Raw genomic sequence first — 27,184 nt, 5'->3', positions numbered from 1 at the left:
GTAGCACGTGACTTTTGTAAACACAGAATTCATGTTTTTGAATGAGTCATGTGACAATCGTTGGTGGCGCCAAGGTCATACGCATTTTACGCCAAAGTTGCATAAGACTGCCTGAAATTGATGGAGTGCTCACGACCTTCAAAAAGAGAAAGGTTTCCGGTTGAATAGCATTGTTTAACAGTCGAGAGATGTCATTAGAATAGTCTTCTCTTATTATTTCTGACGATGATGATAATGGAAGAGGGTGAAGAGGCATCAAGCACACTCTAGCCTTATTATAATTTTCAAAATGAGCTGTTCTTGAGTTTGATGGTGATGACTGTTGTCAATGGAGGGGGGAAAAATGTCCAGAAAAGCACGCACTCAATAAAGCGTTGTAATATGGTGTGATGGGTGTTTAAATCCTCCAACATAATAATATTCTTCCTCGTCAGAGAATGTTTCTGTCAGGTGAGAGAGAATATCTGTAAATATGATAAATCCGTTGATTACCTATAATTGCCAGTCATTATGCATAATCACTGACCATTTTGGTATAAGTTTGATAAATTTTCATTTATTTGAATTAAATTCATCAAATTAACTGGTGATTGTGTCTAATCTACAGGTTTAATTAGTGAATACGATGAATCGTCAAAGAAATTACTGAAATTTACCAGAATTATGTGCTCAAAACTTTAGTATGATCAAAATAACCTACTGAGTTGTTTACTTTCGAATTCAGAAGAAAGATGACAGAACTTCTTGAATACTTGACAAGTATTTCTCAAAAACAAACTTCATGTTAGGTACCCACACATATATACTGAAGAGCCAAAAAAACTGGTACACCTGCCTAATATCGCGTAGGGCCCCCGCGAGCCCGCAGAAGTGCCGCAACATGACGTGGCATGGACTCGACTAATGTCTGAAGTAGTGCTGGAGGTAATTGACACCATGAATCCCGCAGGGCTGTCCACAAATCCGTAGGAGTAAGAGGGAGTGAAGATCTCTTCTGAACAGCACGTTGCAAGACATCCCAGATATGTTCAACAATGTTCATGTCTGGGGATTTTGGTGGCCATCGAAAGTGTCTAAAGTCAGAAGAGTGTTCCTGGAGCCACTTTGTAGCAATTCTTGACGTGTGGGGTGTCGCATTGTCCTGCTGAAATCGTCCAAGTCCGTCGGAATGCACAATGGACATGAATGGGTGCAGGTGACCTGTCACCTGTCAGAGTCGTATCTAGACGTATCAGGGGTCCCATATCACGCCAACTGCACACGCCCCATACCATCACAGAGCCTCCACCAGCTTGAACAGTCCCCTGTTGACATGTAGGGTCCATGGATTCATGAGGTTGTCTCCATACACGTACACGTCCATCAGCTCGAAGCAATTGGAACTGAGACTCGTCAGACCAGGCAACGTGTTTCCAGTCCTCAACAGTCCAATGTCGGTGTTGTCGGGCCTAGGCGAGGCATAAAGCTTTGTGTCGTGCAGTCATCAAGGATACACGAGTGGGCCTTCGGCTCCGAAAGCCCATATCGATGATGTTTCGTTGAATGGTTCGCACGCTGACACTTGTTGATGGCCCAGCATTGAAATCTGCAGCAATTTGCGGAAGGGTTGCACGTCTGTCACGTTTAATGATTCTTGTCAGTCCCGTTCTTGCATGATCTTTTTCCGGCCGCAGCGATGTCGTAGATTTAATCTTTCACCGGATTCCCGATATTCACGGTACACTCGTGAAATGGTCGTACGTGATAATCCAAATTTCATCGCTACCTCGGAGATGCTATGTCCCATCTCTCGTGCGCCGACTATAACACCACGTTCAAACTCACTTGAATCTCAATAACCTGCCATTGTAGCAGCAGTAACCGATCTAACAACTACGCCAGACAGTTGTTGTGTTATATAGGCGTTGCCGACCGCAGCGCCTTACACTGATTGGTTCCATATCTCTTTATTTGCATACGCATGCCTGTACCAGTTTTTTTTGGCTCTTCAGTTTATATGGAACATTGCAATACCTACCGATTTCCTTATTAGTTCAAACAAGAATATTTACGAGATGCACTTGGGAAGTAATAGCATCTACTACATTGTTCCTCAAATTGTGCGTCGCGGCTCCCGGGAGCGTCACCAACATTTCTCATGAACGTCACCAACATTTCGCAATCAAGTATCAATTTTACGAAGATAATATAATACAACAATATCTCGACAGTCCTTTTTTACGAATGAAAGAATTTGAAAAATTATAATCACGAATATGTCTTACCTATAAGATATTTAGAAAATAAGAGATGTCAAAATAATGCACACAATAGAGCTCAATAATTCCATTTACTCTAACTTAGTGTTTCCCAAAGTGGGCAACATCGCCCCCTGGGGGTGATGGAAAGATCCAGAAAAGCGATAGAAGCTACGAGTATAACATAAGATCCTATGGGTTGGCTTGAGTTAAGGACTATGAGAGAAAACAAATTCTGAAGAAGGGGATGAGATGGAACAAAAAGTTTAGGAACCTCTGCTCAAATTGGATACAATTCACTGTTACACAAACAATTATTTCTCTCGTTTAACTTTTCTTTACAAACTCCTCCATGGGGTTTTTAATATTGACACATCCAATATTCTAATCCAACCTTCACATTTCTCTGTTAGACTCAATCATTCCAAAAAATTAGTAGTTACTGCCGGAAAAGACGCAGCAAAAGTAATAGCATCCTCGCATATATAAATTAAAGAGAAAGAAAAATGAAAAAATCAATGTAATGTATATGGAAATATAACAGGAAAAGAAAAATAGCATAGCACGTGATAACAACAAAAAACGACGTCATTGGTTCAAGATGGAGTCGCCCTTGAGATTTAAGTGGATTCAGTATCTTCTATGAAAAATAACATACGACGCTGAAAGTAACAGCTCCATCTGCTTTTTATTTGCAATCCCGTTAGTTTGGGATTATCTTGGAATTGATAAAGGTGTCAAATAAAGTCTCAACACGTCTGATAGATTCAGATAAAAAACTTACTTTACCGTTCAATAAAGCGTAAAATATTGTTCATGATAAAAATATTACATCGCGCACACAGAAGAATACTGTAACAACTAGAAAAAAACCTGAAATTACAGAATAACGAAAATAAACTTCACCTTTTCTATACAAAATGCTGCCAACAAGAATGAAACTTCTGCTGCTTATAATGCCCCCTTTGTAGGTACAGGAATGTCACTATCACCGACTTTCAGTAAAAGAAAATGTTGTTTTGAACATGGAATCAACTCAATTTCGTGAAGTTTGAGTTGCGACAGTTTTCTTCTAGGTGTACGACCTGTTAATTTATCCGATGTCGTTGTGATGGTCTCCTTTACAACCAATATTTAAATTTCATTTTTTTTCCCCATTAACTACATTCATAAGAAATTAATCGATACTTCACGATCAATGTACAACTATTGTATTAAAATACCGTCAAGCCGAAAGATACCCAGGCCACATCGCCAAAGCTTTTCAATGGTATTAAAATACCATTGAAAAGCTTTGTGGCCTCTTGAGACCCTTTAGAAATTTTGGGGGGGGGGGGACAGATTTTTTTTCGAATGCATTTGACATGAACTTTTTCTTTATTTACCTTTTGGGGCTACACAAATAGGATCAATAGGATTTGTTCATGTAGGTTTCACGTTGTATTATCGGTCTTCGCTGGTTAGAGATATGCTTCTTCTGCTCAAGGGATTTTCTCTGGAGCAATAGTTCGAAGTTTATTCATTTTCCTTCTGCGAAAGATACATTTTTGGCATTAAAACTCAGACGTTGCACAGATCGGATGTAATCGAACATAAAGAGGGACTGGGAATACAGTAAAAGCACCCTATCCATGAATAGCGAAACTATACCATCTACACGTCATTGTCATTTCAAGAATTTCATCTCAGACAAGAAGCTTAAATCATCATGGGATGATTGAACAGGCAGCTAAAGACATCATCTAAAAGCAATGGGAACAGTCTTTATGGTCAAAACGCATCTGTTTTGGCATTCACTTATGTAGGGGTCACGTTTAAGATGATTCATATCTGGTAAATACTGAAGTAAATCGACGTGCATAATTACGCTATTTGTATTGGCTCAAAAGATTTGTGTCATTTCATTTTCACAATTTTTCCCCCGGGAAATAGAGCATTCAGTTTAATTACATATTAATTGAATCAAAAAGTGGTTAAGAAATTCAAGACATGCCAAGAAAGGAGTTGTTCAGGAGAAAAATGAAAAGCATAAAAAATATCGACAATATTATGAGAACTTAAACTTACTTTAAAATTTGGCTCATGTTTATGTTTGCTACCAATAATTTTCATACTCAAACACTGTAAGGTTTAGGAGAAAAGAGTGGAGAGAAGGCCTGGGAGAGACAGAAGTCGCGAGAGAAAGAAAATAGAACGATTTAAGACATTCGAAAAAGAAAATAGTGTGAAATTTTGTACCGGAGACATGAAGGTTTTGTTGGGGATGTTGGATAATAAATGAAATAAAGTGTTTTCTTCTTTTGGGAGCCTAGAACCCAGTTATTTCACCCTGAAATCATAGTAGAAGTACAGCCGAGGACCTACGACCGATAAGTCGGAGGACAGTTTACTAACACCCATACAATTTGTTTCCCACTGAATTTTGATGAATAAATTCATTAAAAATTATTGTCTGTTAATTACTTTCATCTGGTTGCCAGTGCTGGTAAAAGACTTACTTCCTAACTATAGTTACAAGCAAAACGTCCATCTATTGTACTTTAATCGGGTATTTTTGTATTCGCACGGGGATTGTTTAGTTCTAACCCTTACAAAAAGACAGACATGGCCGCTGATCGCCCAGAGAGACCATCTTGGGATGGTTTGCGCTCTTTCCCAAAGGGATGTACGGTCTCGGAGAGAATGCGACTTTACAGCGGCAATGGCGAGATATGTAGTCTAACTTGATCCGCTTTATTTCGGCAATCCCGAAATATCTTAGATTCGTAAATTTCTCTCATTTCAGCAATCCCGAGCCCAGTTATTGCACTGAAGTTGTTTTTACAGTCAGACCTCATCCCCCAACCTGTCGATCAACTGTCAGTGGGATGAATCAGCTTTTGTCCAAAGTTGGATAACAGAACGAGCGAAGAGGATATTTCCCTACGAGGTAATATACGATTATGCGTACAACATTAATAACAGGAAATGATAGCTTTTCTCTTCCTTGTGTTTTTTATTATTATTTTCGGTGCTGGGGGGGGGGGGGCATAATTTATCAGTATACGAAATCGGGAAAAGATATTCCTCTTGAAAATAGGTGCTAATTTTTAGATGACTTAGTTATGTCCACTGTGGCAGCTATAATGCGAATCAGGAAAATTTTAAAAACCGCTTAACAAGAAAGAGACGGGTGGGGTCTCTGTGTGACCCTGCGCGCTCTTTCTACTCCCATCTCAATTAAGGATAAACCAATAGCTTAAAAATTTCTCGACTTTTCTGGGATTATCATGTTCTTATTGTACACCAAAAATTTTTCATTATCTTTCTTAGCAACGAAGATACGAACGGATTTACCTTGAAAGTCATCTGAAACACTGATTCTTCTAAATATTTTAGAACATATTCATTGCAAAATACTACCAACAAATGTCACAATTGGTTTTTGTATGGTAAAAATTCTTCTGATAATCTCTTTGTGCATCTAATACGGTATAATTCTCATTCGTGAGACTGTTTAACCTTCATTTTTATCTGTGGGTGTCGGTCAGCAGGTGTCTCAGCTTTGTTGTCAAGTATTTCGGTAATTTTCTCCGTGAAGTTGTTTGTTCTGCAAAGTAAAAATATCCTCGTGCTTGTGATTCCTGTAAAAATGACAACACGACACAGATTCACCGAAAAGAAGACTTTCAAGTTTTCAAAGATTTCGTAAGAAAACCTCAAAGGCAGTGGTGGTGATAAGAATTCAGAGGAGAATGAAAACTATCCCAGGAGAAACCTTTACGAAGTAATCAACGGTATTGAGATGATGGATGTGAATCAGAATGAAATCATATGTCGATTAATGCCTCAGCTGAAGCAAAATGAAATAATACTAGATAAAATAAACGCAAACCACATTGAAACCACCAATGAAAACCTTGTCCTACACCCATACGTCAACTTGATGAAATAAATATCTGACATTTCAATAATATCCCCGTGAATCGGTACCAAAAAAACTACTGCAAATGAAAGTGTATGAAATATCATAGGACACTTTGGAATTATGAGAATTTTTTCAAATATAATTGGACAATCTTGGTTCAAACCCTTCAGAAAGAACATCGTCAGGTGCTTCCAACTGCGAAAAAAATAATGCAGTGTCGGATCCGTTGCTCTTATTCCAAACGTAGAAGCGATGAAACACCGAAATCCTATCGGTAAAATAGAAAACCTTCAGTCTATAGTTTCCTCAACCCTGACGCACATCAAAAGAGGTCGTTTCCACAGAATGATTAAAAAATTAATGATATAAAAAATACAACTAATGGATTAATGGTTTTACCCACTACTTCTTTGTTTTATAACCCCATTCCATTCATGCGCTAAAATATTAAAATTTTCAAAAAGTGCCGGAAAAAGCTAAGGGGTCACACAGACCCATTTCCGTCTATCTAGGTATAGTCACCCACTCCGTCTATCTATTGTTGAAGGGCAAATACTGTCTCATTTAATAGTTGCTTGTATTGTTTCAAGTAATTATTGTATAGTTTTCATTTAAATATTTGTATTTGTTTCAATAATAATAATGAATTTTAGTTAATGAATTAGTTATTTTTAAAAAAACGGAAGCCGAAATGTGAAAGAGTAAAAAGAATGGCAGTTTATTTGTACAATAATTTACAAGTAATGCACAGCGTTCGAAAAACACCATTCAAAGCTGTTATTATAAATTCACCATGCATAGCAGATCAAAGCTCTGGAAATAAGGTCTACATCTGCTTGCACTTCTATAACAAAGAAGCAGTTTTCTCTTCAAATGATTTCACAGGAATTAGAATAGAAATATAACTCCGAATATAAAAATTCAGAGAAGTATTCAGCGTTTTACATGGTATTCAAATGACGGAATCTTCTCTTTTTTCTAGTATCAGATAAATGTCTGTTGCTACCAGTTGAGGCTGCGCGAATGGAAACTTCAAAGGTACCTACAGGAGCATAATAAATATGCGTGAAAAATTAGTTAAGAAATTTTTTACTATGACATTAAAATATAAGGTATATATACTGCCACCTATATACACTGCTGGCCACCCAAATTGCAACACCAAGAAAGACAAGAGATATCGCAACAATATTTATTTTTTAGATAACATGTTGACCAAGCATCAAATGATTAAATTTATAGACTTCTGTGAAGTGTGGTTCCTGCCAAAATCAGTAGCCAAAGTAGCCGCCATTGTTGGAGATCACCGCTGCCACACGCCTCGGCATTGATTCAAAGAGACTTTGGATGTGTTCTTGGGGTACAGCAGACCAAGCAGCTTCCACGCGTTGCCAAAGTTGATCTGGTGTGGCAGCTGGGGATGTAATCTGGGTCAATCGTTGAGCAACCATGGACCACATGTTTTCTATCGACGAAAGATCCGGAGAGCGAGCTGGCCAGGGAAGCAATTCAATCTGGCGATTGACGAAGAACCTTTGGACAATGCGTGCCACGTGTGGTCGCGCATTATCCTGTTGAAATATGGCTGTGGGCAAGCCCTGAAGGTAAGGAAGGACAACTGGTTCCAACACCTCGGAGATGTAGCGCTGGCTTTTTAAAGTACCGGCAATGCGCACTAGAGGAGTGCGAGAGTGATATCTAATACCGCCCCATACCATAATACCCGGTGCAGGACCAGTGTGGCGGTGCATAACGCAGCTGTTCAGCATCCTCTCTCCACGGTGTCTCCAGACTCGAATCCGACCATCGTGGTGTTGCAGACAGAAGCGTGACTCGTCAGTAAAGACAATTTCATTCCATTGTGCGTCCACATCCTTCTTTCATCGCACCATTGGCGGCGGAGACGTCTGTGGTTCTGCGTCAAGGGTAGACGAAGCAATGGACGTCTTGCGGACAGACCACTCTGCTGTAAACGGCGTCGAATGGTACGCGCAGACACTGGATGATGCGGTACAGACTGAATGTGCTGTGCTATGGTTCATGATGTGGCTGAGCGATCCGTCACTGCCATACGCACAATACGCCTGTCATCACGTGAAGTGATGCACTGAGGTAGATGCGATCGAACACGTCGGTCCGTCGTACCCTCCTGCATCCAACGATCACATATCCGCATTACAGTTGTTTGGTTTCGTCCAACACGACTACTGATTTCCCTGAAAGATAATCCACGATCTCGGTAGGCCACTATCCTTCCTCTGTCGAACTCGGATACTTGATCAAAAGATGATCGCTGTTTTCTACGAGGCATAATTGATCGTTTTTTTGAAAAAACCACAAGAAAAACACAATTGCCGTACTTCAAATCGTCGAAATCTCCAAGCCTTAAATAGCGCTTTGAAGTGGCGCCACAGGCGCGCGTGATGTGCGTCTGCGCTGAAATTCTAATCATTTGCATATCTCACCTCCGCTAATGCATGTTGTAAATTTCATATTATTTGCATGCTTCCTTCAGGGTGTTGCATTTACGGTGGCCAGCAGTGTATATGATTTAATTAAAAAATTGGTAAATGAAAATATTATATATATAGTACTGACCTGCGTCTTTGAGCATCTGCGGAATCGATACCGGCTCAACAGATAAGCTAAGCACAGCTTCACTTCGAACAGAGCAAAACGCATCGCGACGCAATTTCTTGGACCAGCTCCGAAAGGTAGGTACACGTAAGGGTTTCGCCGGGCTTTCTCTTCTGCTGTAAACCTGTATAAAACAGAAAAACAATGTATATGATAGCAGTCAAAATAACCGTGTATTATACAGGGTGTTCTAAAGTTGGACCTACAAACTCAGAGGGTTGTTAGTAGGCATCAAGAGGAACGAAAATTGCAATGGAACATGGTGTCGCAAACCCCGTTGAAAGGGTGAAAATCGCGGAAAACGCATGCAGGTTTCGACGCCACGCTGGAACGACAAAAAGTGCAATAATAACTACAAAAAGATTTATTTGATTAATTGTTACAAGAGTTGTTGGAAGTGGTGGCTGTTGACGTCATTGCGCAGTCTACAACGACTTAAAAATGATTCCTGGATGCGCTCGAAGATACCAGGTATGCAGTTATACAGACGATACTCATTGACACAGACAACTAAGTGCTACACGAGTATCGTCTGTATAAAAGCATACCCGGTATACTCGAACGCGTCTGGGAATCGTTTTTACGTCGTTGTAGACTGCGCAATGACGTCAACAGCCACCACTTCCAACAACTCTTGTAACAATTAATCAAATAAATCATTTTGTTGTTATTATTGTACTTTTTGTCGTTCTAGCGTGACGTCGAAACCTGCATGCGTTTTCCGCGATTTTCACCCTTTCAACGGGGTTTGCGACACCATGTTCCATTGCAATTTTTGTTCCTCTCGATGTCTACTAACAACCCTCTAAGTTTGTCGGTCCAATTTTCGCACACCCTGTATATAGATTGCATGAAGATCTTTACTCGCCTGGTTGGATCGAACGTATCTGGATTTGGGAAATATTCCTCATCGTGATGCAATGAATACACTGGGATCACCACCAAAGTGCCTTTCGGTATTACAAGATTAGTGTCACCAACTTTATAATCTGTTTGTGCGAATCGCTGTGTACTAAACGAGAGAGAAAAAGAAAATAAGATGCTACAACACACATTATTTTAGCTGGATATAAAATATAAAAACCAAATGTACAGTAAGAGGAATGGCACTTTCATGAGCCATTATACAAATACAAACACCAAAGCCACAATAGGCAAAATGCCCAACAAGGTGGATGAAAAAAGATGCCCGTAAAAAATATGAATGTCAAATATAGCCAAAATACAGCATTACAAAAACTACATACATACTAAATAATATACTGCCCATAAAAAGTTTATGGTTGTCTTAATCTACATAAGTATGAATAACTTCTCGATTTATAATCCCAGTATGTTATCGGACTTCTTTTTCAACTTTTCAATTAGTTGGAATTCCCTTTTCCCGGAAATAAGCTATTTTATTTATTAACAACTATATTATTGGGGAGAAAAACTCCCATCGACACCACAACCTCGAGTTGCCCCTTACTAAACGACACTAGTGTCCCCCCGTCGAAGCAGTTGATTGACGATGTATTAATAACACATGGTCCATCCCATTTATCCCATTGAAAATTTTAAACACCTCGATCATATCTCCCCGTTACCTGCGTTCTTTAAGTATAAACATAGTCAAAATCATTTAAATATGATTGTGGGCATGCATTATATCTATAGCTCAAGCCTCGTTGTACCAACAAGACCACGCGTAACTCCTCTGCATCCCCTCATAAAAAAACGATGTGCTTCTGTAAGTATGGTTTTCAAAACCTTACGGCATACTCCCGTCCAGGACGAAATAACCTTAGAAAGTCGAAAAAATGGCTTTAGGAGAATGCGAACAGACCTTTTTAAGAATGAAACTGAGCATTCTATTCGATTTTTTAACCATCGCTGAACAAAATGTTCAGAAAACCGAAGCCGTTCGTCAATGAGATTTCCCGAATCGGTGGCCCTAATTGCATCCGGGATAATAATACAATTCAACTCTTAAGTAAAACGTGGGTTGTTCGAACCAGAATAGCGTTGATATGCGCATGTTCGCTCAAAGGTCACGCTCCGTTCATTAGCTCATGGCGCAATCATATTCAAGCACGCCTGGAGCATCTCCCTATCGCTTGGATTCCCGACTACCCCTATTAGCTTTGAGAATCTGAGAATTTTCATCTGAGAATTTGCTGGCAATCCCGTCGATACCCTGATAAAAATGAGAAAAAGTATGGGCCAAAGGGCACTTTGAGGGACTAGACTCTTCACACCAGTCCAGCCAGGAAACTTTTTGTTCACCATAACCTTTTGTGACCATTATATCTCTCAACACCACGATTCTACCCAATTCAACAATTCCCCCCCCCCTCCCCCCAATCCAAATCTCACGTAAACGCTTCAAAAGTTTGCCATGTTGGACCCTATGGGATGCCTTTTAGAAATCGAGATAAACTACGTCCACATTTTTCACCTTTTGCAAAATCACATTACACGTTTTTTGCCACGTGATCATAGAAGCAAAGGAAGTTGATTGCACAAGACTTTCTTTTCTTGAACGTATGCTGATTATCCAAAAATTCATTACTCTCGTTTATCCACTTCATCAATTGCCTTTTGATAATAATTTCCAAAATTTTCGAGAGGGGGGGGGGGAGAGAACTCGTCCAACTCATTACTCCACCAAACACCAACTCTGACCATATCGCTATATTGCAGTTTACTGCCATTAACGAGATGGGTTGGAAATGAAGACGCTGTCTATTTGTGGTCGCCTCAAGTTTCATTGGGGAAAAAATCTTATCTATATCCTCTTTCGGGTTCGAATCCAGGACCGTGACAGCAACCTTCACGGTGGTACACGAGCATCTTACCACCACGCCACTCAGGTGCCGTCAAACTCAATGGACGATATTTCGACATGGTTTCTCTACTACCCTTTTTAAATATCGATGATCAAAGTCTTGATAAGTGCATGATTAAAATGAGGGGAAAATACTGCTCTTTTATAAAAATATAGGGATGTCTGATCTACACATAAAACAATGTACAAAATAAAGTAAATTTCCGTCAAAGTTTTCAGTATTGCAATAAAATTATCATAATTAATGAAACCGAGTAAAATTCTACTTATATGAAATATTATTCGAAAAAAAGGAATAATAAAATTGTAATTACAAAGTTCCTGGCGGATATTTCCGGAGCGTTTCGAAAACGACGTTGTCCATAAACTTCATGTTTTGCACGTTCTCGTATGTTAATTCTTTCTACATTGGAAAAAAAATTCCAAATTTTATATAATCAACTAGCTGATACCCGGCGACGTTGCCCGCCCCGTAAAAAAATTATATACGTATAGCTTATTAATAATTTCTTAATCAAAAAAATGTCTGCATCAAGTAAATAAAAATTACTTTTATTTTTAAATATTTTAATTAAAAACTTGAGGCAATCGCTTGTGGATACACAATATTTTTTGTTTTTCTATCTGAAGTGTAGATATACAAATTTTTAGGATTACCAACACGCGAACAGGCGACGAAAAGCTGTCCTTGAGAAATACAGGGCTCAAGTAGGTTGATACCCGCCACTGCTAACGACTGACCTTGCGCTTTGTTGATTGTCATGGCAAAAGCTAAACGGATCGGGAACTGTAATCGCTTTGAAGTGAATGGCATTTCTTCAGTGATAATTGGGATACGTGGAATGAAGACCTCTTCTCCTTTGGCACATCCAGTTAGAATCGTTGCTTCAGTGATGTAATTGTGCAATTTCTTCACGCAGAGCCTGCTGCCATTGCAGGGTCTCGGTGTCTTCAAATTTCTTCAAAGCATTATAGGTGTTCCGACTTTGAGGGTCAAGTTGTATGGTGACATACCCGGAATACCCAAAGAGTTCAGAAATTCTGCAGGATACAGAACTGTCTGCGCTGAGTCTGTGACAGTGTCAACCGATTTTAAGATGTGGAGTCTCCTGGAATAATTTTTTCGTTGATCTTGTTCACACTGTCATTTTTCGGTGCCAGAATCGCTCTCTCATAAAGCCACTCATGGTTTCGGTGATTTTGTTGAATGTTTGGGAAGACTTTGTCTGCAAGTTCTTGAACTGAGTTTAACAACTGGCAAAACCAATTTGAGAACGTAATGAGTCCAGCGCTTGGGTATCTTACGGGAATTCTTCCATTGCCAAGTTTGATCAACTGACGGGAAAATGATAGCAGTGCTGAGTCACTTTGCAGTTGAACTCGCATGTTGGTGAATAATGATAATTTTTTAACTTAATGCCAGAGTGTTGATGATTTGAGGCAAGCATTGAGTTCATCAGTTGGCGTTGAACATTTTTATTCCCAATTTTGTCGTCGTAGTTGTTGTCCTCTGTTGTTAGCGACGTCATACGTCCAGCTTGTGCAGCGAATATTATTCACACGCCTTTTAAGCATTTTTTAGTTTGAAACTATACCTCTACGATGGGCGGTTGATGAGATAAAGACCGCATTAGCACTTACAGGACACCCTGTATATAGGCTAGCAGAAATACCCGGCGCTCTTTCCGGGTTTTCTTCAATTACTGAGAGGATTGGAAAACTTACAAACCGTTATAAAGTAATAAACTGTTATAATAACAGAATTAAAGGTGTGACAAACCATATATGACAAGCATATATACACGTCTGAAACGCATTGTTGGAAACCACGGTAACCAAAGTAAACGTTCCGAAAGTAATTGTTGAGGGCCCCAAAACCATTGTTGCCCGGCAGTTTTTCGCCCATTTCGGGCATTTGCCCAGCTCTGACGAACTTTTAAAGTAGCCTACGGTTCAATCCCGGACCTGTTTGGTATATATGCAAAATCTGGCGACGATCGGTCTAAAACTGTAGATTTGTATAAAGAGCATACATACATACATACTTTCACATTTATATATAAGATATCAAAAAGATCAAGGGAATGTTTCGATAAGCATGAAATCTATTATGAATTTCAAGCATTAATCAACAACAGTATTCTATGTCTTTGTTTTATTATGAATGTGTTTTATTACGGTATTTTCCGATGTATTTCCTATAATTTGTGGATTAATTCACCAAAAAAAAAACAACAAAAAACATTGAATTTTTTAGTGCGTGGATTATACACTGGTGTAAGAAATTAAGAGAATTTTCAGACTTGGTCTATTATCTCTAGAACTACTGAACCGATTTTAATGAAATTTGATATATACATACATTGATACAATACAAAACAAATAACCATTCAATAATTGTAATACACACGCATGATCGTGCGTAACACTCGTTGGAGTCGGAAGGTATGAAACAGCGGTTGCAGAATAAACAAAAAAAATGGGTTAATAGATGGGGTAATAGGGGGTATGGTCCCCTCTTACAGATATACATGTCTCGCAGCGTGATTTCATACTTGAAATAAGGCAGTTTATCATTTCCAGTGGCAATTGGTCCCACTCGTTCAGCAACGCTGTTTTCATTCCCGGGATGATTCCCGGAAGGAGGGTTGCGAGTTGCAATTGCCCTTCCCAGAGCGTCCCAGACATGCTCTATAGGGTTAAGGTCTGGAGATCTGGCTGGCCAATCCATCCGGCAAATATCCTCATTCTCTAGAAAATCGTCGAGCAGAAGAGCTCTATGTGGCCCCGCGTTATCGTCCATTAAAATGAACTCAGGGCCAACTGCACCCCTGAAAAGGCGAACATAGGGCTCCAAGACCTCATCCCTATACCTCACACCAGTCACACAGTGCCTCTTTCAAAGACATGGAGAGGTGTGCGGCCATCCAACATGCCTGCCCAGACCATTAAACCTCTTCCGCCATAATGGTCGATTTCGCGGATATTGGAGGATAGGTAGCGGGTCCCTGGTTCTCTCCATATGAACGTACGGCGAGAATCGGTGCTTAGGCTGAACCGGGACACATCAGTGAAGAGAACGGTCGCCCATTGATCCATACTCCAATTTCTATGCTCTCTGCACCATGATAAACGGATTCTCCTGTCCGTAGAAGTGAGCGGGACGCAAACAGCAGATCTTCTTGCAAACAACCCTCTCTCATGAAGTCTTTTGGAAACAGTCACCCTTGATACACGGGTTCCTGTGGCTGCATACAAGTCACGAGAGAGCTACTAGGCAAGAATTTATTTACAAAAATCTTATACACCACGAGAGAGCTGAGAAGCTGTAGCACTCTTGTTACGCCTCGCTATAATCGACAAATGGCGATCTTCTCTGGCCGTCGTGGCTCTTGGACGACCTTGCCCAATCTTTCTCTCGATGGAACTGTTCCCATAAGTTACACACGACGCTGGGCGTTAAATTGATTGAGATTGGCCTGCTTCTAGCCTCCCCACAATTCGCCACCTCATTCCCATAATCTAAACGTTGGTGGTTACTCATTTTTACTGTTACAATTTGAAATTAACCGATTGCTGCAAAATAACACCAAGAAATGGTGGGCTAGCGAACGAAATGCGTCTTAACTTACGCGCGCTTATAAAGCCTGTTTCTCTACTGGCTCCGCCTACACTCACGTGTACGCTTACGTATTTGACGTACAAGATTTGCATTTTTGTCTAAAAGCAGTGGTTTTACATTCAGTTCAGTTCTTTTCATGAAATTCGATAAAATATGCAAATTCTCTTAATTTATTTCACCAGTATATATACTGCTGTGTCTTATCTGCTGCTATTTTTCTGAGACATAGGGGAAGGTCGGGTAGTACCGGACGGCGGCTAGTATCGGACAAACTTTGTTTCCAACATTTATTGCAGTTGGCAGCGCCTGCGAAGACACCAGCGTGTTGGGTGAAGGAAGAAAGTTCGGATGCCGCCATATTTTGTGAAGTGACAGTGTTGTTGACACGTGGCAGAAAATTTGGTTTTTAAAATAGAGTTTTGAGTGAACGAAGATAACTTTTGGTTGTCATAGCTTGCCTGAAAGTGAGTAGATGTTTTTTTGTTTATTGTTGAAAACCAAATTTATTGTCCTTTAAGTTGTAGGCCGTGAATCTCCTTAAGCCTTCTAATAAGTATGTGGTTGCCGATGTTTTGTTCCATGATCGGATAGAGTTCAAGGTTGATAAAAATTATAAACTCACTGAATTTTTTTTGTTTCGCTGGACGATATGGGTAAACTACGTCAGAGGTGGGAGGAAAATAATATGAAAGAAGATGTAGGAAAACTTAAAACGAAGGAAATGACAATTAGGGAATAATAGAACAAAAATAGAACTAAAACCTGAAGAAGAAAAGGCCAAAAAGAAGAGAAGCAGGCCAGAGAAAAACTGCATAATCTGTGGTTAAACCTTTGAAGACTGGATTCAGTGTAGGATTTGCGAAAAGGTTGGTCATTGATCATTTTTGCCACACCACGGTCATTTTCTGCACACGAGAGCTAATTAGACCGGGATCTACAATTTATTGCCGATTCCGAACGGTAAGATTGTTTTTATACTCATCGAGAGGTTGGTGCGCTAACCCTCCGATGGGGGACTCCCTGTGGTAGCAATTTTCTCTGCGGTCATGTCGTCGTTTTTTGTTATACCCCTGTGTCAGGAAAGTTTTCTGACAAGGACGAACCTGGTATCGAACGCGCAACACCTCTAAACATTCTTTGGTACAATCCTCCACAAGTAAAACTGATGTAAAAAAAAAAACTTATCTTAGAAAAATGTGTTTTAAGAGGTGTTTTTATAGAACAATAATGTTTTGTATGGAATGTAATTTGGTCCAATTGAGCTGTAAAATTATTTTATAATAAAGAAGAACCTTGAGTGACCGATACTACCCAACCTTTCCCTATATACAGAAGTAATTATTGTTTGAAAATTAACAGGTGGAAAATAACTATGCGAATTTTTATAGTTGGCATGTAGATGTGAGCATGAAAATCTCGTGAAAAAACAAATTGAAATTTTTTCTTTTTTTACAAAAACGTGGTAAAAAATAATTTCATACCTAAATATTTTATTACTGATGAATTAAACTTTCTCACGCGGATTTCATGCCTTTGAAGACTATTCGCAGTAAATTACAAAATTCTGGTACAAAGACTGGTTGCAAACAAACTTACAGAGTGTAAAAAAAATAATTCATCACAATTAAGTCAGTGATTTCCAACTGCGTGCAACGTAATTTTCATGTGCCGCGTTTGCGTCGAATACCAATGCTACACATTATTGCTCTTCTGAATGCGCAGAATAATTTTAGAGAAATGCTAAGGTGTGTGCATGCGCAAGTCAATCTTGATAGTTTAATAAGTCAAATGCTATCACGAGATAAAAAGGTTTAAAACAGCTAGTCTAACTGACAAAAAATTTGAAACATAGATTATTAGAGATCATTAAACCATTTCTGTTAAAAATATTGAATCATGCATAGTTAATACAAACTTACTTGATTCATACGGAGAACTTCGTCGATTTCAGAGATGAGATCTTCTTGAATGTGTTCATTTAATGCTAGCTCGTAAAGCGCAAACGTGATCGTTGAAGCAATCGTTTCGAACCCCCCAATCAAAAACACCATGCATTGTGCCAGCATTTCGTCTTCATTCAGACCTGAAAAATGATAATAAAACCTACAATTTTCATATTATCGAGAAATATCAATGTCGACGTACACGTTGACGCGTCGGATGATACTTAAATGCGCAGCAGATGAGTCGATAAATACCTTTGTATTCTTTAGGTACGGCATTATCCTGATTTTGGTTATTTTGTGAAGACGTCTCCTCAACAATTTTCTCGTTAGATGAGGGATCAGTTTTCTCGACATCATCATCTGCATCACAGCTCGAGTTAGAGGCATCCAACATCAATTGTAAAAAGTCATTCCTTCGCTGTTGACAGAGTAAAATAAACAGTCAAGAGAGGCATCAACATGATATAGTATTAAACGTTATAAGTTATTGTATAACTCAGCTTGCCTTTCAGTATGTTCTTCAGTAAAATTAAACAATGTACCATTATATGAGTAATTTTGAATTTAAACATGACGAATTTTACCACTTCACTCTTCTTTCTTTCCTCTACTATATTTCTAGTCAATTTCTCGAAGAAACCAAATAATTTCACATTCAATGGATTTAAATGTAGAAACTTCAGCAAGGCATTGATCGATACTGGAAATTGAGATGAAGATATAAATTAAAACACAATAAATACACATTTAAGTACGATGCAATATAAAAATTTTGACTAATGTGGACTGAATGTCTCTTGAAATGTCAAATTACTTCTACCTGTTTGTTTTAAAAAATCTGGAGAAAAAAAAGGTATAATACACACATGAATGTTTTCACATTACTTTTCGAAACATCTTTCACGCAAAGCATTAAATTTACTACTAGTTCAAATTTAAAAAAAATATTCAATTTTTGATGTTTCAGTCTACAGCTCAATATTGCACCAAGTATGTTTCTTGAAAACATTTCTTTGAAAATGATGTGAATCCTGGTTTTATGCGAACTGTGAAAACATGAAGAACATGAAAGGAAAATTTAAATAGAATTTTATGAAACTAATAAAACCAATAATACTCACAGTATGTGAGTTTAGCTTACTCAAGGATATAGTCCTTATTTGTCCCATGCGGCTGAAAATTTTTGCAAAAGCCTTCATGAAAGGACTGTCCAGATCATTGAGAGAATCGATTTTCGTGCCGAACGCACTGCTTGAGATAGCATCCACCGTAAAGGCGCTCGTGAATCTATTTGATCGAAACACACCTTTTAATGCTAAATGCCAGATTTAGGTCAAAGTAACGCTTATACTTGGAGAAAAGTGCAAAAATTAATGTACTCACCTCTTTATATCAGATGGAGTTTTGAGTGATGCATCTTTTTCAAAATTCTTCGACAAGGTTTCCGCGCAATCGAGAATAATACTCGTCATCTGCGAATGACAGTTTCATTCTGTTATTTGCTAAACATTTACATAAAACCATTCACCTTAAAAAAACAACAACAACAATCTTCTATATAGAAAATAAAAAAACCTCAAAACAAATCCAATGATTGCATGAAATCATTTAATCAATGTATGTAAACACTAAATAAATAGAAAGGAAAAATAAAACCCCTTATATAGATGTCGTTGATAGTCTCCGTCAATTTTAATCTCATTTAAATCACTGGAATATCTAAAATGATTTAAGAAACCAGAAGCACGGGAATCGCTGTATTTTGTGATTAAAAGTAAAATTTACACTTTTAACAATAAAATTGTTATAAAATATGGTAAAAATACAGATGAATGAGAAGGTTATGAAATTAATTCAATATATAAACTTATAGCTGATGTAGGGGGTAACAATTGTTGATTAAAACCAATAATCGATCGATTGGTGGGGGACAATGCAAGGTTATGGTGTCGCAGGGAATTTTTCTCTAATAGGGTTGTTAATAAATGGAATAGCTTACCCCCGGAGGTAGTAAATTGTAACACAATTGACACGTTTAAAAAGAAATACGATAAACATGTTGGGGTAAATCGAGAAGCTATCCATTCTTAGAATAAGACAACCATAAGTATTCTTTATGGGCGTTGTATAATATTTTATCACGTGTATATATTGTTTATAATTTGTGTTAATTGCATTTTTAATTGGGTTGCTGTATTTTTGAAACATATGACATCCATATTTTTATGGGCATCTTTTTATCAGCCACCTCGTTGGGCATTTTGCCTGTTGTGGCGTTGTATTTGTATTACAGTATCGATTATGTCTGCTAAAAGCAAGTGAATTGCATTTAAAAGAATATATGCAGGCTGCATATAGGTAACAGGGCGTATGGCGTTTTACTGTCGAACTGTTGATTCTAGAGGTATACTTCCAAATAGAAAAAGTATGCGAATAACGTGTAGTATTTAGATATGTCATTTATGTTGCAAGGGGTTATACAGTTATTAAAATAAAAAAATGTAAACTTTTTATACGGGCAATCTGTGCTCGAACCCCAATTAGGAAGTTGTTTCCCTGTCTTTCCTGATGAAAGGGGAAAAAAATTCCACGTTTCTAAATGTAATATTCGCCGAGATATTCGAATTTCATAAACGGAGGGAAGATGTGAAAAACTAGTATTAAATGCAGCAAAACCATTTTACCAGCAATAATAAAATGCACGTATAAATTATCATGCATAGTATATCATATAGTAGAATTTATCATGTTCATCAACGACGCGACGCTTGGGTGTTTTGCCTAATCGCTAGTAATAGTGATCAATTTAAGAAATTTATCAAACTTACCAAAATGTTTGGTAAGTATGTATAATAACCGGTTATTATGCATGATAATCACATTTATCGTAACACCCATACACACACATATATATTTAGGTGTATGTTACATTTTACCTTTTTAATTTTTCCGGTAGAAAATGTAGGTGACGTAGCATTCCGTATCCGTCTCCATTTCTCATCATGCGCTATTGACATTATGCTGTCGATTATAGGATCCCCGGTCGATGCTTCCTGAATGAGGAGAAATGTCATTGACAATTGCATTTAGTTTTCCACTTTTCACACGCTCCACTCTTAATTCCGTTTATACAAAGGCCACAACAGGCAAAATACCAAACGAGGTGGCTGAAAAAAAATGTCCATAAAAAAAGATGGATGTCAAATACAATTAAAATACAGCGATCCGAAATAATAGCTATTACCACGAGAAAACAGATACACACTAGAATAGAACTCATACAAGCAAATGATTATAATAAAATAAAATACACTGCCCTTAAAAAATTATGGTTGTTTTTTCTACGTATGGAGATATAGCTTCCCAATAAATTACATTATAAACATCGAATTTCTTTTTTAAATATGTCAATTGTGGTAGAGCATACCGGAGGCGAGCTGTTCCATTTATTCACAACCCTTTTAGAAAAAACTCTGTGACACCACTACCTGGAATTGTCCCTCACTAAACGATACTGGTGTCAACTTGACAAAACGCTCGACTGACGGTGTATTAATAATTCATGATCCATCCCGCTGAAAATTTTAAACGCATCGATAATGTCTCCCCCCCCCCCCCAACATCTGTGTTCTTCGAATATAAACATATTTAAAAAGTCAAGTGTCTTTCATGGATCGAGTCCCGTGTACCAACAATAGCATACGTGACTTCCTCTGCACAAACCCCCCCCCCCTTCCCGCACAACTGAGTCTATGTCCTTCTGTTAGGTATGTTCTCCAAAACCTTACAACATACTCCAGCCCAGGTCAGACTAAACTCCTGAAAAGTGGAAGGATCACTTTAGGAGAATGCAGAGATGCCTTTTTAAGAATGAAACCGAGTATTTTATTAGTTTTTTTTTACCACTGCGGAACAATGTTCAGAAAACCTAAGTCCCTCCTCAATGAGAATTCCTAAATCAGTGAACATATTTGACTCTAGAATGATATTAATTAATATAAATAATACTAATTTATTCATTGTCTTCCCCTAGCCATTTTTTCCCTCCCCAGATCTACATCTTTTCGACCAACTTGAACTTATTCTTGAAAAATTCTCCCCTACACACTCCCTAATTCTCACTGGAGATTGGAACCTTCCAGGCATTGACTGGATAAATATCCATTCTAACTCCGGCAACCACCGAATTAATAATAAAGTTCTTGACATTTTCCTTAAATTCAATCTTGTCCAATCTACCTTAGAACCAACTCGTATTACATCTCACTCCAGTTCAATTCTGGATATCATTGCCACTTCCAATCGGATACAAAATAAATCCGCCCGTCTCATCTATGACAGTTGGTCCTCCTATGTGTCTGTCTCTGAACTTAAACCGCGAACTTAATCTTCTCCCTCTAAATACTCACCGTCTTCTTTCTCGATTAACCATGCTTTTTAAAATTCTCCATGGCCTTTTTAATTTTGATACCACCGGTATTATCTCCAAGCCAACATATCTCTCCAGTAGACTTGATCATCTACTTAAGATAAACCCTATCTCCGCTTCAACCGACTGCTTTAAATTTAGCTTTTTTCCACATACCATTTCTAACTGGAACTCTCTTCCCTTCACTGTCGTTGATTCACCCACGCCACTTATATTTTTGAAAAATATAAAACTTCTTTTCTGTCATCATCAACCGCATTCTCATGTTTAGGCCTCGGCCAACATTATTATATAAATAAATAAATAAATATATTTTGTATTCTTTAATGACATACTCACTATACGGTTCATGAAATGTTGGAAGTCTTTGACCAAAACCAGGCGAATCAAATCTGGATCACCTGTGTATAATATTGTGCTTCCATATGAATGCAACCTAGTGGGAAGAGAAAAAAAACCCATTTAAAATCACAGTGATCTCTCACTCATACGTTTCTCTCAGTTATAAGATGATTTTCTGTCCTCTGTCAAAGGTATACCATAATAATGCTATTCACTTCTACACCTCTCTCACTTAAGCATATTTTTCTAGTGTTTTCCCTTGCACCGACACATAAGTGAGAGAGATCACTGTACATGCAACTTATTAATTATTTGAGGAAGTTATTTTAGGGATTCAATGTGGAAACTTACCCAAAAAGTTTGCCGTATTTCTTATAGTTTTGTTGAATTCCCAAGTGCAGAGGCTGGAATAAAATTAAAACAGTTTATGTAAACACATTAAATTTAACGATATTCGCCCAAAATACAAAAATTAAATACCAGACAGGCTACTACAGCCCTTCGTCAGTGGAAGTAGCCTGTTATAGCGCGCGATTTTCGTATTTCGAGCGGATATCGTTGGACTTCATCTTTCTACGCGGTGCTAAAGACACGTAATTCAATTATAAAAAGTTGACGTGTCTATCTCTTCATTGAAACAGATTATGTAAGGTGCTCAAAAAGTTTGGTGAATGGTCCACTATTTAAAGAACAAAGCGGGTTTGTGGGTTGTGCCCAAACATGCGCTTTGAGAGACACGTAAAAAAATCGTCCCCTAGCGTCGAAAACCCTAAGCTGAAGGAGAGTTGTCCGGGGTGACCGATAAAACGCATCGAGTGTGAAAGTTCATGTTACAATGCAATGGGACAACGCGAAAACAAAGTTTTGCTACAAAATGGAGAAAACTGCAACGTAGGCCCATGAAATGTTGATGAAAAGTGTACAAAACGACTGATTCAAACGCTTCCACGTCGGAAAAGAAATTGTTTATGATGGGCGGCGTTCGGGTTATCCATTAACCTACAGAACACCAGAGATCATCGAACGAGTGCGACAGATGCTTGAGGATGATCGGCCGCTCACTAATAATGATAGCGAATAAATGAACGCCAGGTGCTCTGTCACCGGACTTATCCCGTTGCCGAGATCTCTTCCAGCCCAGCTTCGTGACAGAGTCTGGGACAAAGTGAGTGCACCTAACAGCCTGAGTGTGTAGCTAGTGTTGTGTTTGATGTTTCAGTGCTGCCATCTACAAATGTGAGTGAAGCCATCTCAAATTGTGAATGAAGTGTAATGATTGCATATTTGTAACGTTGCAGGCCTGTTGCTCTCTGTGGCGAGACTTTAACGGAGAGATTGGCTCGCATTCCGCCTTGAAGTTGGAAACCACAGAAAACCAACTTCAGCCAACCACCACTGTGGCGCCGGTGGGGTTCGAACCTTAATAATAATAGCGGAGGAATTCGGGAGATTAACAAGGCCCCTGCAGACTTCTTTTTGAGTGAGTTTAATGATCAGCTTATACTATCTCGCATTCAAGCATGGATTTAACAATATTTCTTAAAGTCTATGTGTGTAGGCTATATTTGAGATTTTCTCAACTGATAGTGATTGAGGTATGGTGAGTGAGTGGTTATGCCGTTGTAGGCCTGCCACAGAGAGCAACAGGCCTACACAACGGTGTAATTGTTCATTCATTACACTTCTATCGCTATGAGTCTTAAACTATGGAAAAACTCATAGTTAAAAAAAAAATGATTGCAGATATCAACACTGCACATAACAAGCCTTACACAGAAACAAACTTCACGGAAGGTTCACTATACGTACACACACATTCCAAAATGTACCAATTCATTAGAAGTTCCGCAGAGGAATACGGATGAGGTGCACGTCTGGTTTAGTAGTAGTAGTAGTAGACGACTTCTTTTTGTTCCCTCGGCTCAAGGGAGTCATAAAAGTTCTGTACCGGAAATCCAAGCAATAGTGACATCGTTGCTTCAGGCGATTCCAAAGAAAGCTTTTGCTGAAAGTTTTCAGCAACTTTACAACTGTTGCCAAAAGTGTATTGTAGTTAATGGAGATTACTTTGAAGGCTAATAAAGGGTATTTTGTTTGTATCTTCTGTCTGCTTCATTTCCCGAAACCATTAACCGAACTTTTTTAGCGTACCATGTACAGGAAACACAGTTGCAAATTAAGCCAAACAAAGAAAAATGCACGAACGATTTTTGCTCTTCTGTGTGTTCCCATGTGCAATCTTATTTTCTGTCAGCAAGTAGAGTAGTAAGATTAACATAAATGATTTTTTAAGTCAGTGAGTAGGATCACAGGAGTGATTTCTTAGAAGATAACGTACAAAAAGATTCATGTGTCGAGTACTCTTCCCATTTTATTCGTCGGCAAAGACTGTAGGTAGTAAAATTTTTCGTTTTCATGCGCCTTCAGTTCTAGTTACTCTTGAATAAATAAAATGAATGAATATATAAATTCGCACTCTTCGATAAAAGTTTTATAGAGTTCCAAATTTTATCATCTCCACTGTAGACAACAGGTTTCATATTCGGGAGCTCTGTATGTAGGAGCAAAATATAAACCCTTTCAGGTATATTTTTCAAGTTTCAGAGATAAAAGTAACAGAATGACGACTGAAGTTAAATTCAAAATTCCTAAAGTAACTGATTTTATAAATATCAACAAGATTCAAGTAAAGAAATTCTATGGCTTGCAGATAGAGTTTAGCAATTGCTGCTTGCAGATGACCTGTATTTTTTATCTATTGATGGGTTTATTCAAACATTTGGTGAACATAGACGCATACGGGAGAGGCGACGCCCCTTCTTTTCCCAAAAAAAATTGTATTGCTAGCATATGCGGAAAGATAGAGGGGAAAAATCTGCCCTTCCCGAACACTATACAATCGCCCCCCTCGTTCGTAAGACCTATGTTGGCAAATGAGTGCTTAAACTGAATAACAAATATGTATAGCATCATTTGGATATTAGTAGTATGTAGTTATCAAAAACAGCATTTGTTATAAATCATTGACATTCATAATTGACACAAAATAAAAATTCAATTAAAAATTTTAATCAATTAATATCCCTACTTTAAAACCCAATTTTCATTAAAACTATGCTCACTATAATTTTAATTTTCACTCATTTAAACTCATGTTAACTTGACTGAATGGAAAATACTCACGAATAAAGTGAAATTAATTGCAGAGAGGAGAGATTCCCATCCGGAAAGCACAGGTATTCCTGCTTTCTTCCAAGGGTTCTCTGGAGCAGTCAAGTATCTATTAGAGAAAAACTCGCATCACATAATGTTTAACGCTTGTATCCCGCCAAAAAAAAAGTTTTTGAAGTAATTAATCGAGTCTCTCAGTAATTTCTTACTTGTATGATATCCATAATACGAGGAATGTAAATACAATCCAGAAAAGGGAACTGAATGCATCCATCTAGTCGGATCGAATACTCGTGTCAGAGTGATTACTCGAGATCGTAAAAGCGTCAAAAATATATTTCCAAGAGCGAGTGTTGTTTCTTTCACGCTTAAAAAGCGATTGCGTTGTTATGGTAATAAAATGGAGGAGGAAGAGAATATGAAGAGAGGGGATTGGCGTACCACGTGATGCCAAACAGAGAATCGTATTTTCGACTGAGTCACGTGCATGGCGCTGATGTATAATGTATAACGTTGTATAACCGCGTGGAGTGTGTGTGTCCTTCAAAAATGAGATTTTCCGGCTCAATGATATTCCTTCATAAAAGAGAGATCACTCACACACACATTTAGAATACTTTTCGTATTGTTTTTCGACAATATCAATTATGATCCTGTTTCCGCCTGAAAAGCGCGTGCATTATTATTGAATGCAGAAAATGGGATATTCCTTCGTCTGATGATGGCCATTGTTGATGGAGATAATGGCCAAAACAGCACGCACCAAATGGAACGAGTGTTAAATGTTGTGTGATGAGTGCTTAAATATTTTTATTCTCTGAATTAAGAATGTATATATTGAATTTGCTATCTGAATACAGTTAAACCACGATATAACGATACTTTGCCGACCAAGAGAAAATATCGTTCTAGAGGGGATATCGTTGTTGATATCGTGGGTAGCATTGTCATCAAGCGTCACCAAATTTATGCTGTTGTAGGCATCTCTTCTGAATTGGCGTTGTTAGTACCACGATAAAACACATTTATAAGTATCAAAATATGTATTTATTCGCAGCAAAATTTTTTTTAATGAATTAGTTGATGATTAAAATTCATTTAGAAACACTGAATTTTGTTTAACACTGAAAATTTCGTGCGCAATATTTTTGTGCACTACACAGAGAGAGTAGCTTCACGGCAAGTTCATTAATACTTTCGGGGTACATAGTGCAAAATACCAATGTTATTAACTACCCTCGAAAGAATCAACACAGAATTAGAAGAATATTGAAGGTGATTTTGAGTGAAATATAAAAAATATAGTTTTAATGATTTCCATTTAGTATCGTAGAAAAATACCGTTATATAGAGGGATTTACTGTTGTATCGACGGGAATAAAACATTGGACTATAGGCAATTCCAAACAAGATTCGAAAAAAAAAAATCGTGTTAGAATAAATTATCGTTTCTCACCGAGTGTCACTGTAGCAAAGTTTATTGAAAGAAAATGTTCTAGGTTCTGCGAATAGTGAGCACTCATCACGACAAACTTAAACAGGAATTTATTAGTAAAAATATCAGAATAAGAACGTACACTGAAGACGACGATCCTATATATATATATACTCGATCGTTTTCGCACACACTTCTCCCCTTTTTTTAATTTCGAATGTCCATCCCAATTCTTGTGATTTTTTGTTTTCCTGAAGCTTATTCCTTCTTTTTTCGGTCTTGAGCCTTATGCCGTATTGTTACGTCAAGGTTTTACTGGGAGACGCGCATACAGAACACTACACCCCCCCCCCCCCGCAAGATTGAGTTCTGCTTGATGTTCCCCTGAGCCTATGATAGTCCAAGGTATTTAATCTTTGGCTCTTTGCTAAGTCATACTTTCACAGATTCACAGTAAATCGTAATTTTTTCAACCTCTCCATGATGATGTCATGTTTAAAATGACTACCCATATCATTTGAAAATATCGCATTGTTGTCTATGTATGCCCTTGCGAAATCCTAATATTGATCTACTGCTCGATTCCTTTTTCTCTGAAAATGGCTGCTGCATTTTTCAATCCGAAGGG

General features: G+C 38.1%; 1 protein-coding gene across 1 annotated transcript; it reads right to left on the bottom strand.

Annotated features, from left to right (window-relative positions):
- Nucleotides 1-6,839: 6,839 nt before the first annotated feature.
- Nucleotides 6,840-25,526, bottom strand: LOC149081746 (cytochrome P450 3A7-like). The gene is made up of 14 exons (XM_089237175.1): nucleotides 25,331-25,526; nucleotides 25,134-25,230; nucleotides 22,302-22,354; nucleotides 21,948-22,044; nucleotides 20,116-20,232; nucleotides 18,563-18,651; nucleotides 18,321-18,466; nucleotides 17,764-17,879; nucleotides 17,432-17,597; nucleotides 17,153-17,316; nucleotides 11,926-12,014; nucleotides 9,650-9,793; nucleotides 8,743-8,905; nucleotides 6,840-7,186 (listed from the first exon to the last, which is right to left on the bottom strand). Exons 1-14 carry the CDS (start codon nucleotides 25,393-25,395, stop codon nucleotides 7,097-7,099), a joined length of 1,596 nt encoding a protein of 531 aa, XP_089093301.1. The 5' UTR covers nucleotides 25,396-25,526; the 3' UTR covers nucleotides 6,840-7,096.
- Between the last annotated feature and the right edge of the window lie 1,658 nt (nucleotides 25,527-27,184).

This window comes from Pholcus phalangioides, unplaced genomic scaffold (genome assembly GCF_987345545.1).
Source record: "Pholcus phalangioides strain wild (caught in Gottingen) unplaced genomic scaffold, Ppha-v1.0 ptg000009l_1, whole genome shotgun sequence".
NCBI lineage: Eukaryota > Metazoa > Arthropoda > Arachnida > Araneae > Pholcidae > Pholcus > Pholcus phalangioides.
Note: the sequence above shows the minus strand (reverse complement) of the source record. Positions and strands in the feature narration are given on the sequence as shown.

Excerpts from the sequence above, each read along its gene's own strand:
- LOC149081746 (XM_089237175.1), bottom strand. The coding sequence starts at position 25,395 with ATGGATGCATTCAGTTCCCTTTTCTGGATTGTATTTACATTCCTCGTA. Across the intron at positions 22,045-22,301 it reads AAATACGGCAAACTTTTTGG|GTTGCATTCATATGGAAGCA; the intron begins GTAAGTTTCCAC and ends TCTTCCCACTAG. Across the intron at positions 17,317-17,431 it reads CGTACCTAAAGAATACAAAG|GTCTGAATGAAGACGAAATG; the intron begins GTATTTATCGAC and ends ATCATTTTTCAG.